At 54.6% G+C, this 18,347-nt stretch overlaps 7 protein-coding genes across 7 annotated transcripts; 3 read left to right on the top strand and 4 right to left on the bottom strand.

Moving 5' to 3' along the window:
- Positions 1–61: 61 nt before the first annotated feature.
- ISM1 (isoleucine--tRNA ligase ISM1) lies at positions 62–4,238 on the bottom strand (the record flags this gene model as incomplete). Its single annotated transcript, XM_076677779.1, has 17 exons — positions 62–237; positions 304–402; positions 463–530; positions 600–700; positions 767–910; positions 975–1,105; positions 1,169–1,250; positions 1,311–1,517; positions 1,585–2,159; positions 2,223–2,311; positions 2,376–2,811; positions 2,885–3,026; positions 3,093–3,334; positions 3,399–3,655; positions 3,731–3,800; positions 3,868–3,940; positions 4,008–4,238. 17 exons carry the CDS (start codon positions 4,236–4,238, stop codon positions 62–64), a joined length of 3,123 nt encoding a protein of 1,040 aa, XP_076535103.1.
- Positions 4,239–4,572: 334 nt separating this feature from the next.
- On the top strand, positions 4,573–5,928 carry RPF2 (rRNA-binding ribosome biosynthesis protein RPF2; the record flags this gene model as incomplete). The annotated part of the gene is made up of 4 exons (XM_076677778.1): positions 4,573–4,734; positions 4,808–5,044; positions 5,112–5,642; positions 5,713–5,928. The coding sequence occupies 4 exons, from the start codon at positions 4,573–4,575 to the stop codon at positions 5,926–5,928; spliced, it is 1,146 nt and encodes a 381-aa protein (XP_076535102.1).
- Positions 5,929–6,273: 345 nt separating this feature from the next.
- On the top strand, positions 6,274–8,615 carry CMR1 (Cmr1p; the record flags this gene model as incomplete). Its single annotated transcript, XM_076677777.1, has 11 exons — positions 6,274–6,281; positions 6,340–6,383; positions 6,463–6,695; positions 6,759–7,006; positions 7,081–7,147; positions 7,225–7,464; positions 7,540–7,684; positions 7,753–7,839; positions 7,902–8,141; positions 8,212–8,295; positions 8,362–8,615. The coding sequence occupies 11 exons, from the start codon at positions 6,274–6,276 to the stop codon at positions 8,613–8,615; spliced, it is 1,650 nt and encodes a 549-aa protein (XP_076535101.1).
- A 3,475-nt stretch (positions 8,616–12,090) lies between these two features.
- JCM15063_001513 (uncharacterized protein) lies at positions 12,091–13,380 on the bottom strand (the record flags this gene model as incomplete). The annotated part of the gene is made up of 2 exons (XM_076677776.1): positions 12,091–12,771; positions 12,847–13,380. 2 exons carry the CDS (start codon positions 13,378–13,380, stop codon positions 12,091–12,093), a joined length of 1,215 nt encoding a protein of 404 aa, XP_076535100.1.
- A 397-nt stretch (positions 13,381–13,777) lies between these two features.
- On the top strand, positions 13,778–15,522 carry JCM15063_001512 (uncharacterized protein; the record flags this gene model as incomplete). The annotated part of the gene is made up of 6 exons (XM_076677775.1): positions 13,778–13,989; positions 14,073–14,243; positions 14,313–14,465; positions 14,535–14,876; positions 14,947–15,169; positions 15,247–15,522. 6 exons carry the CDS (start codon positions 13,778–13,780, stop codon positions 15,520–15,522), a joined length of 1,377 nt encoding a protein of 458 aa, XP_076535099.1.
- Positions 15,523–15,655: 133 nt separating this feature from the next.
- Positions 15,656–16,526, bottom strand: JCM15063_001511 (uncharacterized protein; the record flags this gene model as incomplete). The annotated part of the gene is made up of 4 exons (XM_076677774.1): positions 15,656–15,775; positions 15,846–15,914; positions 15,988–16,062; positions 16,128–16,526. 4 exons carry the CDS (start codon positions 16,524–16,526, stop codon positions 15,656–15,658), a joined length of 663 nt encoding a protein of 220 aa, XP_076535098.1.
- A 465-nt stretch (positions 16,527–16,991) lies between these two features.
- Positions 16,992–18,206, bottom strand: JCM15063_001510 (cyclin family protein; the record flags this gene model as incomplete). The annotated part of the gene is made up of 3 exons (XM_076677773.1): positions 16,992–17,620; positions 17,687–18,007; positions 18,083–18,206. The coding sequence occupies 3 exons, from the start codon at positions 18,204–18,206 to the stop codon at positions 16,992–16,994; spliced, it is 1,074 nt and encodes a 357-aa protein (XP_076535097.1).
- Positions 18,207–18,347: the final 141 nt, after the last annotated feature.

The raw sequence follows: 18,347 nt of genomic DNA, 5'->3' as shown, positions 1-18,347 counted from the left end.
CAGCTGACACGCGCAATACACACTCAAGGTGATGCGCGCTGAGAGTAGGGACCGTCCGTCATCAAGAACTCGACGAAGACAAGGCTTCGTGGCATCGCCCGCAAACTGGAGGCTTCGCTGAAGTATCAGATGCTGCGGCAATAGATGTCGCAGACATGGAAGTTGGAACGGTGTGTTGCCAACAGCGAGGACATTTCGACCTTGAAGCTGGAAGGATCGTGGCAGTCGTTGTCGAGCCTAATGCAAAGAGCTCTTTCAATTCCAGAACGTCAGACTCGGGAGCAAGAGCGAGAATAGGCTTACCAGTGGTTGAAGACGAAGAGTAACTCCAAGCTGCGTTCGAAGAGGCTTCATTGTCAACCGTTACGTCCGAAACGATAAACAGTGTCTTGAGGATATCAACTGCCAAGAGAGAGGTCAATTAGCTCCTTGCCTTGGGCGATTCCTGCGCTGCGAACTCACCGTGTTTGCGCACGGCTGCCGACGGCGAAGACAACACCACACGCGCTTCAGCAGAGCTTCCGATCCGTCTAGAGAGAGCAGGCAGCAAGTTAGCACCAACAATTCAATCGAGTAGACAGGAGGACCTTGAGACCGACTTGTCGTTCCTGGCTTGTTCGAGCAACAGCATGACTTCGGATCGTACGGAGAGCAGTTCTTCCATTTCAGACTTATCGTTTGCGTTATCGAGTTTGGCGTCCTGATTTTGTATGCCCACTGATGAGCTTCGCACAGCGGCAAACACTTTGAAAGGGTATTCTCATACCAGATCTGGCCAAGTCTTCTCGAAGACACTTTGCGCGGGAGTGTCTAGTGCGGGGTCCTTGCTAGCACCCTGAGCAAAGTGAAAGATCTCCTCGGCTAAGAGGGGAGCGAGAGGCGAGAGGATTGCGAGGTAGGTATCGAGAATCTGCGACCGAGAGTCTGGCGTCAGCGATCTTCCAACAAGTGACGGTGAGGTGAGAGGCAATCACTTTTTGAAGGGTATAGATGACGTGACGACGAGCGATGGACGATCGCGAGTCGGCATAAAGGGTATCTTTGGTGACATCGAAGTAGAACGATGACAGAGTCGAGTTTGAAAAGTTCGACAGCGCCTGGTAAGCTGCAAACGGATCTCGAGTCAGCAAGGAAGGGGAAAGATCGCAGGGCTAATGACTGCACATACCTCGGTTGAATTGGTAGAGGGAGAAAGCCTCGCGGGCGGTCTGATCGAGGGTGTACAATTCGTGCAAAATATACCGCTCAATCTGCATCGAAAGCGTCAGACTCAGCCTGCTCTCCAGATCAAACAGCAAAGGCAAGCTTACAAGCCCGAGATCCTCGATATCGAACTCTTCTCTCGGTTCCTGACCGATGTTGCCGAGCAAGAATCTCGCCGTGTTCCGGATCTTCCTGAAGCCTTCAAACGTTTGTGCCAAGATTCCGGGACCGATGAGAACGTCTCGGGAAGAGTCGACCGAAGCGACCCAAATCCGCAAGAGATCGGTTCCATATGCAGGTTCAACTTTCAGGTTCTACTCGAGGTAACATGCTCAGTGAGTGTCCTTAACAAGACGAGCGTACCGCTGAGATCTAGCTCACCTTGCCGCCCTGCATGACAGTGTTTGGGCTGATCACGTTGCCCAAACTCTTGCTCATCTTGCGGCCTTTGTCATCTAGGACCATTCCGTGCGTGATGACATCCTTGTAGGGGGCTTGAGGAGGCTGACCTTGCGGTGTCGACGCAACCTTGGTCAACAACGAACTTTGGAACCATCCTCGGTGCTGGTCCGATCCCTCGAGGTACACATCTGCGAGAGAGCCAGCATCGTAGGACCGCGCCCCTTGTTCCCTCAGTAAGGTCCAGGAACAACCCGAGTCGAACCAGACGTCGAGGGTGTCTGTTCCTTTCCTCCAGGTGCTGCCGTCCTGTTTGCTGCGTTCGAGTTCGGCCGGCTCGACAAACTCCTCGGCTGCGCCCGTCCACCAGTAGTCGGTTCCTCCGTTACGCTCGAGAACCGAGACAATATGATCGATGCTCGAAGGAGAGAGGAGGGCAGTTGTGCCCGTCGAAGGCGAGTCTCGATAGACGACTGGGATCGGTACTCCCCATGCGCGCTGTCGTGAAATGCACCATTCTGAACGGCCTCGTACGTACATCTCAAGGGTTCGAGCACCTGGGAGGAGCGAGATCGAGTCAGTATATGGATCGGGTCGCCACCTGTAGCGGGGATGCGAACCTCGAGCAGGGAAAAAGTTGACGTCTTCCAGCGCTTTAACAGCATCGTCCTTGACGTTCTCCAGATTCGCGAACCATTGGTTCGAAGCTCTGCTCGTCATTCGCAAAAGGATCAGTATAATTCGAGCGAACGAGAGCTTCGAATTCAACTCGCCTGAAGATGACGGGCTTCTTGGTCCTCCAGTCGTAAGGAAACTTGTGCGTCACCTCGACTTCTTTCAGCAGCGTCCCCCTCTCTTGCAGAATCGCAAGTACTTCTCCTACTGCATCTCCCAGGACGTTCTTTCCCATCAATCGATCGACGGTATCTGCGTCCAGCCCAAACTTGGCCGTCGTACGATCGAGCTGTCCCTGACCATCGACAGCACAGTGAATCACTTCGACCCTGAAAGGGGAGTCAGGCGCCAGGCTCGACTGGAAAGATCGGTATGCCTCGAAATCTTCGATTCCGTGGGCTGGAGAAGTGTGCACAAGACCGGTTCCGGTAGTTGCCGTGACGTAAGAGGCGGGTATCACGGGAAGTTGGACCGCACAATCAGACCCGGGAGGATTGAGAACCGAAGTATAGGTCGTGGCAAGGAGGGAAGAACCTTGAATGTCGTTCGAGATTTCCCTCGTTAGCTCGTCTGGGCCCTCAACGGGTAGAGGTCCATGGTTGCTCACCGAGAAGCTGAGCGACAGGTTGAAGTGTGGTACCGAAAATCTCTTCAAGGGCTGATATCCGTTCCGTCGCGAGAATAAGTAATTCGTTCGTGTCTTGCCTCCTCACGAGCGAATACTCCATAGTTGGCGAGACCGCAATAGCCTGCGTAAGAACAGCTCGTTAGCTTTGTACAGGCTTTAATGTGTCAAGAGGCTGGACGTGACTTGCGAGATTGCTCGGAAGGGTCCAGGGCGTGGTCGTCCACGCGGCGAGGCTGATTTTTTCGTTCTTGACGTCCAACTTCATCGCCTCGAATGCAGTTTCTAGCCCTTCTCCCAATGACGAGATTGGGAATGCGACGTAAACGGATCTCGAAACGTGGTCGTCGCGGTATTCGAGTTCGGCTTCAGCCAATGCGGTTCTCGACGATGGCGAGTAGAGAGTTGGTCGATTGTGCGAAACAATAAGACCTGTCGTGTACGAAACAGTGATGAGAAAGATCCGCAATCCGGGATCCGAGCGCGTGAGAGTTACCTCGATGAACCATGTCTCGCACGACCTCGAGTTGCCGTTTCTCGTACTTCCAGTCCATCGTCCGGTACTCGTTGTTCCAGTCTCCCATCACCGCAAAGCTCTTGAACTCGCCCTTTTGCAGCTCGATACCCTTTTCGGCTTCTTTGCGAGCAGCGGCCCGGATCTGTTGCGCCGTGAGAGCTGATGCAGGTTTCTTGAGTGCCGAGAGCGCTTTCAATTCGAGAGGGAGACCATGTGTGTCGAATCCTGGGACGTAGCTGGATACATAGGGAAAGCCAGTCGAGATGAGCAAGAGGATCGCAGACGTCGGCCTATATGAATCATCGCCTCACTGAACTCGGTATCCCTGTATCAGCTTGCTCCGGTTGATAATGTCTTTCGTAATCTTGTTGAGCGCGTGACCTGCAAGTTCGCGATATTTTAGCCGGCTTCAAGGAAGAACAGAACCCCCCGATCGACAAAAACTGACCGCAATGCAGACTTCCGTTTGCGTACGGCGGACCATCATGCAGAACAAATAGCGGTCGGTCTGTTTGCTTGCTCTACATTTCAAGAACAGGTGCTCAGGCAAGGAAAGGGATTCATAGGCAATTCAAGCGAATGGCGCACCTGCCATTCATACAGATCTTTCGTCGTGCGGTTCCAGTACAGCTTCTCGCGCTTGGCAGCTTCCGCTCTCAGCGGGAACGCAGTCTTCGGCAGATTGAGCGATTCCGAGTAGTACTGGCTCAGCGCGTCTTTGGGCTTCTTGGCTTTCGCAGCGAGTACCCGGCAAGAAGTCGAGAAAGACCGGCAGGTCGATCCTCCCATCACAGGTCTCCTCAAAGTAGCCGTCCACATCTCGGATAGCTTGCTTCGGCACCGTCCAGGCTCAGGAAAGGGTTCGTCGGATGTCGAGGTGGTGCAAGTTCGTTCAACTTGGTTCGAACCGATGCGAACGCTCTTTCAGTCAGAGCGTGCCGATGCTGACGCGTCGATTCGTGGCGAGCGTCTTTACACCCAAATTGATCGCGAGCCGAGAGCAGAGTCGTCGTCAAGATTAGGATCGGTTTCTAATGCGAACAATTCGAGTCGCGTTTTGATCAAGAAATTTTGCTAAACTTTTCCCGACTGGGGACTCGTTACACCACCCTTTCTCGCTTCCGATCCATCTCCACGTCGAGTACCTTGAGCGATGTCGACCCCGATCATTGCGCCTGCGAAACCCAAGAACGCTCGCTCGAAGCGAGCGGCAGTTGCACGCGAACCCAAATTGGTCGAGAAAGAAGCGAAAACCGCAGTCTTTGTTCGAGGCGCCGGCATCTCGGACAAGGTCAAGACGGCCTTGACCGAACTCGTGAGTCTATCCCAGCCCAGCGCAGTAGACGCTGAGCGCGCCACTGACTCGATGTGCGGTGACAATTCCACAGAACCAACTCAAGAAACCGCATTCAATCACGTTCTCCAAGTCGAACCTGATCCGTCCGTTCGAGGACAGCTCGTCGTTGGACTTTTGGAGCTCCAAGAATGACGCGAGTTTGTTCCTGATTGGTACCCACACCAAGAAGCGTCCCCACGGACTCGTGTGGGTCCGATGCTTTGCTGGAGAAGTCATGGAGATGCTCGAGGTCGGGATTGAGGAGGTCATGGCCATGTCGGACTTCAAGGTGTGTGCCGAGAATTCCGCTCGAACTGGCGAGACCGCGCTAATCGAGATCGAATATCGCGATGTAGGGCGTGAAATCGACCGCTGGATCCGTGCCCTTGTTCCACTTTTCGGCTACGGAACCTCACTCGACCTTGTGGGACTCGCACCCGACGTACCAGCAATTCAAATCGATCCTGCTCGACTTTTTCCGAGGCAACGAAATGGACGGAGTTGCGCTCAAGGGACTCGAGCGCGTCGTGAGTGTCACAATCGGCAACTCGTCAGCAGAACAGGCAGGAGAGGCGCTGCAGACCGCGGCAGGAGGCAGCAAGGGGAAAGCGGTCGAGTCGCTGATCGGCAGCCTGAACCGCAACCCGAACGGTGGGGGCGATTACGAGGAGGACAAGAGCCTGCCGGTGGTACACTTCCGGACGTACAATGTGCACTTTATGCGTTCGGGCGTGCCGACACCGCGCGTCGAGTTGAGCCCGCACGGCCCGCATTTCACGTTCTCGCTCAGGAGGAGTCAGAAGCCGGCGCAAGAGGTGTGGAAGATGGCGATGAAGAAGAAGGAGAAGAAGGTCGCAGGTGCCAAGCCGAAGAACAAGAACATCGATGTGCGTTTGCGCTTCTATCGCGCCTCTCCAACGTCTGTTGTCCATACTGACGCGCGAACACCTCGTGCAGATCAACGAGATGGGAGACAAGATCGGACACGTGCATGTCGATCGCCAAGACTTGTCGACCCTGCAGACGCGCAAGTTCAAGGGTCTCAAGAAGCGAAAGAACGAGGAAGGTGGAGAGGGAGCGCAGTCCGAGGCCGAGGGCGAGGCGGCACCCGTGGCCGCGGAAAAACCGCTGAGCGGCGGTGGTGGAGAAGGCAGGAAGAGGAAAAAGGTATAAAGCTCGACACCGTCTGCTTGTATTCCATCACGCGCACTGCTGTTGTCGCCCTCGTGATCCGTCGAGGAGAGATTCCCAGAGAGAATTCGAATATTCCAACTGCGGCCATTCGGCGAAGCTACCCAACCAAAGCGGGCATCCCCGCTGGGCCACTACAGTCTTGCGGCATATACGACGCGTCTTACTTTGCAGAGGAGATTTCATGCGAAGGCTTCAGATGAGAGAGAAGAATGTAATTTACAATGGCTATACAATAGGCTTAGATTATGGCGCCGAATTTCCGAGACCTCTCATATGCATCATCTTTGGCGCGCATCACGTTCGATCGCCTCCATCGCGTCCCTCATGGCCTTGTAAGCTGCCTCGCACCCATAGTACGCGTCTCGAAGACTGATGGTCGTGCCTGCATAGCGACTTTGCCAACTTCCGCGCGGGCAACATTGCCTCGAACGCAGGTAAACACCACTCTCTGCCCGTACCGCTCTCGCTCTAACCGATCTGACGCGAATCTATTCGTCTTGTTACCCTCTTCAGAACTCGCGAACGACACGGGACTGACGGAAGCGACGACAACAATCACGAAAGCGAGACCGACGCCGAGAACGACCTCGACGGGCAAGAAGATTGGCAGGCCGAAAGGTTCCACTGCGACCGCTAGCGAGAACGCCAAGAAGCGCAAGATCGAGGAAGAGTTCATCCCGCGAAAGAGTACGAGGTCGCGCGCAGCGAAAGCAACCAACCAGGAGGAGCGAGACGCGATCATCGAGGTACATTGTAGTCGTTTTGACACCGTCTCCTGTTGTTCGTGCTGATTGAAGGAATTTGTACAGCAAAACGTCAAGGAGGAGGCAGAGCGGAAAGAACAGGAACGACAGCTGAAGCACTTGCCCAAGCAACTCGAGGCGCTCAAGGGAGTCAACGGCAGCAAAGACGACGCATCTTTCAAAGAGATCATCAAGGAGCTCGCAGACTTTACACTCGCAAAGGAGGATGAAAACGATGGATGGAAACTCGGCGAGAGGCCAGGCTACGAAGAGGGTGTGCTCGAGTCGATGATCGGGGACATGTCTCTGCGATCGTACGTCCCTGTGCATGTCTCGTGATACTCTGTCGATTAAAGCTGACCTCGACAAGCTATTTGCAAAATTGTAGAATCGTGCGAGTCGTGCCCGAGCGTATCTACTCTCTCGCCGTTCATCCTGACACCACCAAAGATCTTGCAAGTCGAACTAGCCGATTCGAATTTAATCCACGGAATACGGAATGAGGCTAATTTTGGTTACGAATCTCGTGCAGGTTTTCGCTGGCGACAAAATCGGACATGTCGGTCTATGGGACGCGACAAACGCCGGCAAAATTCCTGAACCTTCAACTTCGATCCGCGGCGTCAAGAAGGAGGAAGAGGGTGCAGCGGACGAAGACGACGGAGAAGAAGGCGCGACCGGAGAACCCTCCCAGGGCAAACATTGGCTGTGGAAGGCGCACAACAAGGGTTCTGTGTCTTGTCTGAAATTCAGACCGCACGATACGAAGCGGGCAAGTCTCTGCACTCTGCCCACCGCCGCTCTGCTCGTGGCACTAATCCGATTGTCTTCTTCCGCCATGAAACAGATTTACTCGGCTTGCTACGACCGTACTCTCCGCGTACACGATTTCGAGACCGGAATGTCTACAGAGGTGATCGACGCAGATGACGACAATTTCGATGGCTTGTTGCACTCGTTCGATTTCGATCCAACTGGAAACGAGCTTTGGAGTTAGTTGTTGCGATCCGTGCTGAATCCTGTCGAAATCGCTGACCATGTTACATGGCCATCGTAACAGCAACGGACGGAGATGGAGGTCTGCACTGGCGAGACCTGAGGGAACCGATAACGCAGGTGAAGCGCTGGCAGATTGACAAATCAAAAGGTCAGTCTTTATCGGCCATCGTAATCTCCCGTTGTGAGCTCACCTCCAGGATGCCTCCACAGTGGGATGTATCTCCATCAATCCCGCACGCCCGTCGCTGGCCGCCACTGCGCATCTCAAGCGAGACATGCGACTTTGGGATCTCAACAAATTGCGGGGTCTCAGTACGGACAGCAGCACCGAGGAGATTGCCAATCAAGCCATGATTGTCGCATACCTGCATGGTAAAGCTTGTTCGTCATCTTACTTCGACCCCAGTGGTACGCGGTTGTTGAGCACGAGTTATGATGATTGTCTCCGGGGTGCGTTCCGGCCTTTTCCCCTCCCTTCGTGACCTCGTGCATCTCTGACTTCATTGAACTTTTTTCGCAGTATGGGACATCGATCCCTTCAAGGCGGAAGAGCAGGTTGAGCAGGGCTTTGAGCCTAACGAGATCTTCTCTCACAACTGCCAAGGTAAAGAGTTCTTGGTCACTCGGATTGGTTGCTTTCGCCTTTGCTGACATGAGGTTTGCCTTGTAGTCGGTCGATTCGTCACCGTCCTTCGTGCCTTCTGGTCGACTCTTCCTCCTTCTATCGCTCCTCCGCATATTCACGTAGGCAACATGCGCCGAGCGCTCGACGTCTTCCACCCGAACGGTACCAAGGCAAAGTGCTTCCAGAACGAGTTGATCTCGGCCGTACCTGCAGTCACGGCCAACCACCCGAGCTTGCCCGACAAGTACTTTGGAGGCTCGGCAAGCGGCAAGATCGCATATTTCGCGAAACCCTTGTGATGATTCTAGCATCGATAGCAAGAGGGTACCCGGATCGGAACAGATTTACATGGTTCGTAGGCAGTATTGCAATTTGTACCATCAATTTCTTGGTGCAACGTCGGGCACATCCACTGGTTTGTTGGGCAAATAACCGGCATTACGAGATTCGACGGTGAATGGCCATTGCCTGTACGAAGACCAGTGAATCTTTCATTGCATCTGAAGTCAAATCTGTCGCAACGCTCGATCATGATCTGGGGGCCACAGCGCACGAGCCTTTCGAATACCAAGTAGGGTTCCGACGTTTCTCGCACTCAGTTACGCTATGAGTAGCTCAGAAGAGATGACGCGTTCGGGTAACAGCATTGCTGCAACCTCATCCAGAAGCAACCGAACCAAATCGAAGGAATAGAGCTGCAGGAAGGAAAGAAGAACCAAGAAAAGAAAAAGAAAAAGAAAAAGAAAAGCAGCAGAGGCCGATAGACGGAATTCGAAAAGAGACTTGACTAGGAGAATTCGCCGCTGACACGCCTTTTGATGTACAAGAGCGAGAGAGAGCCGACCTCGCCTGAAAGAAACCGAGTTTCGAATAGCTCCAATGTATCGTCATCGAGGCAGAAGAGCAAGGCGAGATCGTGAATGGACGACACTCCCGCTCGCATCAAGGCTCGTGCAAGGGAAGCATGAACTGGAAGGGTCGGTACGATTGCTTGCAGGTACGCTGTGCATTGAGCTTCGAACGTGCTCGGAGAAGGCTTGGGACTGATTTCGACGACTGATCCGCCAGGTTTGGACATCGGAGTTTGCTGATGAGAGATGAAGCGCGAGGGGAGACGCTCCGCGAGCGGCGTTTCCGAAGCAACGGAAGAATCGCGCTGGTTGGAGGCAAACAACGCATCCTGAGGCGCATGGTTGTGCTGGCCGTCAACAGCAACAAGTTGCCATTGCCCCGTGTCCGTCTTCCTCACTCGGATGGCATAATGGCAGCGTCCCTCTGAGGTCCAACCATAGCTGTAGTGTGTACGTCGACAGACCATCCTGACACTGGTCTTGTTCTCAAGCGGACTGAAGCGATAGATGTTGAATCCGTGCGATTCAGCGTGGGCGTACGCACGCACAAACAGAGGTGTCGGTGAATTGAAGCGTTCCGTTGTCAATGGGAGAGCAGGGTTGGAGTCCTGGGGAGAAAAGGGCCGTCAGGTGAGCTGAGCTTTGACGGATGAGGACACACTGCTGGTGAGATGGGCCGACCTTCTGCAAGAGCGCCATCACCTGAGCCTTCACTTGCATAAAGGAAGGATAGAAGGCTCGGTCGTCATCGCAAAGTGCTTGTGACGCCTCACAATTCGCGCTTGGGACCTCATCGATTCTCACAGACGGCTGAGATCCAGCTGGACCCCTGCCGTTTGCAAGTAGCTTTCGTTTCTTGGTTGCTGACGGTAGTTGCCCCGTACGTATTCCCGAGTTCGGCGTCTCCGACGGAAGTAGGCCCCCTTGTCGAAGCTTGATTGCCTGTTCGAGCTTCTCGATGAATGGTCTAGTGCGAGCTCGGTTGTGCTCTTTCCGAGCTTTGCGTTCCATTGCGTTGCATGAATGCTCGCTGCGGAGGGAGGTGACTTGGTATCGAGCGGGATCGGAATTCTCGATTCGTCGCAGGCGAATTGCGTACGTGCAGTAGTATTTGTTCGTGTTTGCCAAGTCCGGAACGCATGCAAGCCTGCAAAACTTGCCAGCCTTTGAGCCTTGCACCTTGACATAGACGCCTTCAACGACTTTGCCACAAGCCCGAGCCCAGAGTAAAGTCAGTCAGATCTGGTCTGCGGAGGCGTGACGGGGCGGTGTGGCCTACAGCATCTCTTGTAGACATCGAGCTTTGCTTCTTCGAGCGAATCGTAAGATGTGCCAAGGGCCGGGAACATCGCACTGCAACAATTGGGTCGAGGATAACGAGGAGGAAAGAGCGAAAATGGCCGCGGGGAAGCAGGGACCTGTCTTCGTGACTATGTTCTAGTCTCGTCGGAACGTGCGCGTCCGCCAAGACGGACAGGTAATTCGCTCACCGTCCTCCTCCCCCTTCACCGGACGCATCTTTCCTCATTGCTCTCTCTTTTCCAGCAACGATCCCGCCCACATGCGGGAGAGTAAAAGGACCCATATGCCCTGGGTAGGTTTCTCTCTTCTTCTCAATCACTACATCATTACATCCAGTTCCTCAGCTGAGGGGAACGGTTTGCGAGCAGCCCGCCGATTGCCCGCCGGTCTGCTGCAGGACTTTTGGCATGTAGTCGGAGTGGGCCAATCGAGAGGTGTCAGCGAGGTAATCCCCGAGTCTGACCCCGCTCGCCACACGATCAGAGCGCTCCGCGATGTGGACCTTTCACGACCACCGAATTTCTTGCCAGACTGGTTTCATCCGGCCCAAGGAAGTCCATATCAAGATCGACTCTGGAAATACTTGGCGGACGTAGTCGACGCGGAACTAGGCCCGGAGCAGCGTGTGGAGACGCCGAAGGAGGCGCTCGTCGACGCTTTGCGGACTTGTACAACGGGGATGCGAGGAAGAGCTACATTCGACGTAGCGGGAACCAAGAAGCGCAACGGTCTTACAAGGAGGGCGAGACGGAGCGCAAGAATATCGCGAGCCGTCTGAGCACAGAGTTCACGATGAGCGCATCAGTGCCGAGCGGCGTGTACTTCAGGCCAGATTCGGGACACACCGTGCTTAGACGGCTCGAGATGTTTTTGCGCTCCGTCTCACCCTCCTTGTAAGACCGTTGCGCTCCCTGGCTCCCGCTTCGTCGGATGTACGTCTTCCTGGCATTGCCATTGTAGTACGTCCGCAAAGCATCGACGAGGTCCTCCTTTGACGTCCTCGCATACTCCTCCGTCCCTAGTTCAGATTAGACCAAGGTCGCCATGTACTTTCAGAGTTGATCTTGGTATGGGCTCCCTTGCGCCGGACGCGACCAATCTGGGGAGAAGGTTGACGGTTGCATGGGGTCCTCATCGCGAAGCGCTCTGTTCGGGTGTTGAGCGGGGTCAGAGACGGGAATCGCCTTGTCTACATCTCCCGGCTATGCTCTATCGTCCGAGCTGCACAAACCCGGTCACAAGCAATGTAATCATTATCACCTTTTTACCTTGAACGAGGCAGCATGTTTCATCGCTGTTTCATCCACAACTACACACAGCTGCACTACCGAGAGATAAGCACTCCAATATCACCTGTGATCATGAGTAAGCAAAGAAGCGATCAAAGCGGCACCCCTTCAGATCAACTCGAGGAAATACGAGACAAGCTCGACAAGCTATCGATGTGTAAGTTTGATCCTCTTCTGGCATCGAGCTGTCAAAGCTTCCCAGAACAGGCACAGAGTCGGAGCCGTTGGTTGCGAGTTGCGAAAGCGGCAGTCCAGCTACAACATTGTACACACAACAAAAAACTAAATCAACTAGGAAACGCTATTTCACAGTACTGACGGAAATGAAATGTTTAATTGGGAGCTGGATTTGAGAGGACAGTATTGACGCTTTTCTTGATGGACAAAAGCGAGACTGCATCGAGTTGACCTCGAAGGAACCGACTTTCGAACAGCTTCAAAGTGCTGTCTTCGACGCAAAAGAGCATGGCGAGATCGCTTATTGACGCAATGCCCGCCTCCATGAGAGATTGGGCAATGGAGGTGTGGTCTGGCAGTTGGGGTTCGAGTGCTCGCAGGCACGCAATCAATTGTGTTTCGAAAGTATTCGCAGGAGGCGTGGGCTTGACTTCCACAAGTTCGCTGATGGGGCTCATCGAAGTCTTTCGAGACGAGGCGATGTTCTGAGAGAGATGTTCGGCGAGTGGCATTGCTGAATCGATGGGATTGTCGCGCTGACTCGAGAAAATCGACTCTTGAGGCTCATGGTTGTGCTGGCCATCAACAGCGACAAATTGCCACTGCCCCGTGTCCGTCTTTGCCGCTCGTATGGCATAGTTGCAGCGTCCTTCTGGAGTCTGAGCCCATCGAGAGTGCCCACGCCGGCAGATCATCTTGACACTGGTCTTGATTTCGAAAGGACTGTAGCGATAGATGTTGAATCCGCGCGATTCAGCATGGGCATACACACGCACAAGCAGCGATGTCGCCGAGTCGAAGCGCTCCGTCGTCGAGGGTAGGGCAGGTTCTGGATCCTGGGGGAAAGAGAATAAAACATTGTGAGCTCTGATAGGAGGAAGCCGTCTCGCTCGATCGAAAGGAAAACGCACTGTATGACAGAGCTCCTTGACCTGATCCTGGACTTCACGCAAAGAGGGGTAGAAAGCTCGATTCTTATCGCAAGAGCCCTCGCCATTTGATCCGCCCTCGCTACTTTCTTCCGACGACTCAGCCTCGACTTCGGATCCTGAGTCCTCTTTAGCGATGACACGTTTTCTGACGCTGTTGTCGGCAGAATCGTCTAGTTGGTCCACCTCTTCCTCATCCGAACGGATATCCGCGTCCGAGAGGATAATACGCTTGCGCTTCTTCGGGTTTTCCGGGATCGTCTTGTTGTCGCTTGGAGTTACATCCACTGGTGCCAAAGTACTGTGCCCTTCGTGAGCTACCGCCTGCTCGAGCTTCTCGATGATCCGTGCCATCCTGGCTCGGTTGTGATCTCGCTGCAGCTCTTGCTCCCGAGGATCGCAAGTGTGTTGTTCCTCAACCTTGCGGATCACGAAGCGTGGCGGATTCGAGCCCTTGACCAGCTGGCAGGTACACCCGCACTGGCAGTACTGTGGTTTGCCGTTCCTGCTCTGCATGGTGCAGTTCAGGGTCGCATGGCTGCCCGCGCCCGAGTCTCTCGTCGTCAAGCGATAGCCAGCATCGTCTGCATTCGGTCAAGGCTAGTCAGCATTCGGGTAGCGTTTCGCCTAGCCATAAATCATCGAGGGAGCGAGCGTAGCATACAACCTCGCCTCGATATGTCCAGCTTGGCTTGCGCGAGCGAGTTGAACAGAGTCCCACAGGCGGGCAGCATCCCTCCTCGCGAACTGGCTTGACTCGCTGAAACGGTAGGAGGTTTGTGCAGGGGCAAGATGAGACTGCACCGCCTGAGGCTATTAGCTCCGTCCGGCGACCCGAATTAATTCTTTGTTAGCGCGCTCGGCTTGGCGCTCTCGCTCTGCATCTCCCGACTCGCTACCGACCCGGCTGTTCATGTGGTGGCTCACGTTCATCATGCGGCGGCTGCTGTACTACGTCGGCCTGTCCGCTCCGGTGCGCACGATCCATGGCGTCAAGCCTGCGACGATCGTCTCGCTCGACTCGACCGGCGCAAAGCGCTCAACTCGCCTGGACGAGGTGCTCGACCAGTGCCCTAGCTTGAAAGGACGCGAAGCATGGTATACGCCAACTACCTGGTTGTCGAGGTGAGTCGCTACATTCCGACCGAAATAGTCGCTGGCTAGCTCTGCGCTCCTTGCCGCTGCTAAAGCCGATTGCATCTCCGCAGTGGGCACCTCGCTACAATCTTCTGCACCGTGTCCAAATTTGCCTACGACGAGGTACTCTATACGCGCGAATCGATTCGGGTGCCCGACGGCGGCACGATCGGAATTGATTTCACGCCGCGTATCACCGAGCAAGAACCCATAGACGACCGGCCTATGCTCGTTTGCTGCCAGTGCGTCGATTTGGACAAATCCACATTACCTTGCGTGTCGCACGGGCGCTGATGTCCCGTGTTTTGCAGCGGCCTAACCGGAGGCAGCTACGAAAGCTATATTCGTAATATCCTGTCAGTTGTTACGAAGCCCAAATCAGAGGGTGGCCTCGGCTGGAGGGGTGCCGTCATCAATTCTCGCGGTTGTGCCAATACCAAGATTACTTCGGATCGCCTGTACAAGTAAGCGCCCTTTCGATCTATCCGTCGGCTCGAACCTCGACGATTCTGACCTATCTGCTCGTCACGCAGTGGAGGCGTCACAGACGATATACGTTCCAGTCTGGCGTTCATTTCGCACTTTGCTCCCAACGCGCCTCTCTACGGGATCGGGTTCTCGCTCGGTGCGAACCAGATCTGCAAGTACGCCGGGGAAGAAGGAGAGCAGTCGGCGCTCAAAGCGGTCATCTCGCTTGGAGCTCCCTTCGACTTTGTCAAGGGCAACGTCGCCCTGAGTAGCTCCTGGATCAGGCGCATTTACTCGCGAGCCATGGGCGCCAATTTGAAGCGACTCGTGCAACGACATGCTTACGCGCTCAAGAAACATCCAGCAATCGATTGGGATGGACTCTTTGGCAACCCGTATACGACGCTGTGAGCCGCTCATCAACATATCTGCAGTTATCTTCATCGACATAGCTAATTGCGTCGGTCGACACGGCAGCTTTGAGTTCGACTCGCTCGTAACGGCGCCTCTCGGCGGCTTTCCTACGGCCATCGCCTACTACCGATGGGCGTCTGCATCCAACACAATTCGAGACATTCGAGTCCCATTTCTGGGGATTTCGGCTCTCGACGACCCGATTGTCGACTCGACGGGCATTCCGTTCGAAGCGGCACAAGAAAACCCCTACCTCACCTTTGCCGTTACGAAACATGGAGGACATGTGAGTTACTGTCTCCGAAAACCCTCGATCAGTTGCTCGGAGCACCGTTCGACTGACAGAGTTTCGCTTCGTTGCAGCTCGGCTGGTTCTCGGGACTGTTCCGTCCACGTCGGTGGGTGGTCAAGCCTGTCGTCGAATGGCTCTCGGCCATCCACGAGGCAGACCCGTCTCCTCGGCAAGCTCGACCGACGGAACCCGCCCAGAGAGAGGGCAAGATTCCCGAGATTGGGGACGAGATGGTCTTGCTCAAAGGACTCGAAACGGTTGGTTTCGCGAGGGTACAGGAAGAGGTGCACGAAGCGCAAGGAAACGAGCCAGTCGATGGTGTCGAGGAGTTGACCCAAGGCCTCTAGACACTTGTGGCAACGAAACTTATAGCCCTAGAGCCCGGAGGGGAAAAGTGTACATAGACTTGCATGCAACTTATAGATTTGACAACAAACAAGGTTGACCCAACAGCGTACAATGCGGTGCGAGTTTCTTTTTCTAAGCGAACGAGACCCGCTTCTTGCCATCGTCGAGTTTTGGCGGCGGAGGGGCTTGTTCCGCAATCTTGTTCTCCTTCTTCTGCTTGTTCCGTTGCGTAACAACTTTCCTTGCCGCGTCCTGTTTGCAACCCGAATCAGCTAGGTCAGCGAGTGCGAATCGCGACTGAATAGTAACCCGAGTAGCGTACCATTTGTTGCTGCCTAGCTTTGCTTGGTACTTTCGGATCTTTCGCTGGTGCAGGAGCAGGTCGTTGTTTCTTTCATAGCAGAAGCAAAGCAAAAGGTCAGCATAGCACGCAGTGAAACCGAAATAGGCTAAAGGGGACGGACGACTCGATCCAGTTTGGCTTTCGATTTCTCCTCCGTTTCACCCGTGATCAGCGCGGCAAGGTTCAACATGTCGTTCTGTTGTAGACGCTGCCAAGATCAGTTCGGTTGAACTAGGGAGACGGACCGAGACTACTGCTCACCTTTGCCTCGACAAACACCTTCTGCTTCTTGCCCGTACCGCCCGTCTTGCGATTCTGTCGCTTGCCTTTGTTCACGATCAGCGGTTTGGTTGCTATTGTGCCGGCTTCATCCTCGTCGCTCTCGGCAAGTGCAGGTTCATCGCCATCTTGATCTACATCATCATCTTCCTGCCTAGACCTCTTGCGTTGCGCCAGAGAGCTCTCTGTAGCTTCATCATCATCGACTGCACGAGTCTTGCCGGTTCCAAGACGTGCTCCCGAAGGGTCGTGCTGCTGACGTTGTTTCTTCGACTTGCGTATTTCCTGACTGTTCTGTTTCCCTAACGTCTTGCCGGGGCGCCAATTCTTGTCGGTTCTAGATCCCGGTTTCCTGGCGTTCGTAGAGCCTTGGTTCGACATAATGGAATGAAACACCGAAACGGAAACAGTTGACCTCGAGACCGCCGGGAAGGGAAACTTTTGGCTGTAAACCGTCGAGCCATTTATACTTTGTGTTTCCCTCTAATCCAGTTCTGTCGATAGTGATTCGAATTATAGGTTAAGCTAGTGTTCAAGATCGAATGCACGAGAGTGGGTCGGTCAAAGGGTGCTCGCGTGCTCGTCTGTTTGAAATCGATATTATTAATGTTTTTGCTGTGGTTTGATTTTTCCGCGGAGAAGAGGTACTTTGGCTGATCCAGCAGACTCATGTACTACAACAGAATAATGATAGAAATAGAGATACAGCATAGAGAGCGGTACAGTTCACGGAGATGGAGAGACAAATGCGGGTTCCGGACGTTTGACGAACATGAGCAGAAGCGGGTATAGAACGACATAGAGAACGATACAGGAATGAGGCGGTATAGATACAGACAGGCGAATTTAATGCGAAATTGCGTGTTCGACCACATCGTCCGTGGAGGATGCTCGCCTCAGAAGGCTCTTTGATTGGGCGTACGCGGTCCGCAAGAATGACAGTGACGGCTGGTTCCGCAGTGCGGACGTAGGGCTCGTGGTGGATCCACCGTACGAAACTCGACCATGCGAAGGGCTGTACGAGGCCATGCCGGGATAACTAGTCGGTTCGTCTGTCGGAGTAACGGGCGACAAGGACGACGCAGAAGAATGCACGGAGTGGGACGGGGAGATGCGGCATTGAGACGAGTCAGACGAGGCAGAAGCAGAGATGCAGGACGAGCGGCGAGAGGTGGTGACTGCAGCAGAGAGCGAGATAGCCGACACTTTGCGGCGGGGAGTGGCGTGTAGAGGGTCGATGCGCCGGGGAAGTTGTCCCACGCGCTCAACGCGAGCCTGGTGGTAGCGTTCAGCGGAAGAGGTCGACGCAACCGGTCGGCAGGGAAGGAACGGCTCAAAGTGCTCGAGCAGCTCCTGCTCGTCCATGCGCAAGTCGAAGTCGAGGAGAAACAAGAGTTGTCGCTCCATCAGGTTGACTTCGGCGAGAGGGAAGATCGCTGCGTAGCGGGTCCAGTGCTTGTTCTTCGGCGACGAGTCTACGGAGAGGGAGAAGTTAGCGACCTGGGTTGAAGCAGCCCCGCGCGCTCTCAAGTCGGACTCACCATTCAAAGCTTTCGCAGCCACGATCAAGGTTGCGAGGAAGACGCGAAGACGGGTCGACTCCATGCCGCATGCACTCGCTGGGAGCTTCAGGCGGAGGCGGTCCAGGTAGACGAGCGTCGACAGAAGCGTCGGTACTTGCACATTCGACTTCTGCACGAGGACCGAGATGAACGCGACCAGCGAGTCGACCTCGGGGCTGGACTTGGCGGGTCCGTCGATGCCGCCGAAGCTTGAGCGGACAGGTGTCACCGGAGGCGACGGAGGGTGGGCGACTGCGGGTGCCACAGAGATGACTTCGACCGTGCGCTGCGCGATGTAAGCTGCAAGTGATTCCTATCACGAGGTCAGCTGATGTTGCAAAGGTTAAGGCGGAAGTCCAGGCAGAAAGAACTCACTGATCATTTCAGGGGTAACAGGTTGGCGCACGAGATCGAGCAGGGAAGGGTCGTGCATGAACTTGGGGAGCAGCGACGCCGGGTGACGGCGAGTGGACGTAGCTGACGAACGACTTTGCTGCATTGCTGAAGAGGCTGAAGGCCGAACGGGGAGATCGACGCAGGAGAGACGGAGAGGCGGTGACGGAAAGATCGACAGGCTTGACGGGATCGTGCGGAAAGTTGAGCTTGTCGGATAGAGTTGAGAAGTTGCGCGGATCTGATG

Source organism: Sporobolomyces koalae (genome assembly GCF_050403365.1).
Source record: "Sporobolomyces koalae JCM15063 DNA, S_koalae_JCM15063T_v1_ctg10, whole genome shotgun sequence".
Classification (NCBI taxonomy): Eukaryota; Fungi; Basidiomycota; class Microbotryomycetes; order Sporidiobolales; family Sporidiobolaceae; genus Sporobolomyces; species Sporobolomyces koalae.
The sequence above is the reverse complement of the archived record's forward strand: the minus strand, read 5'-3'. Positions and strand labels throughout refer to the sequence as shown.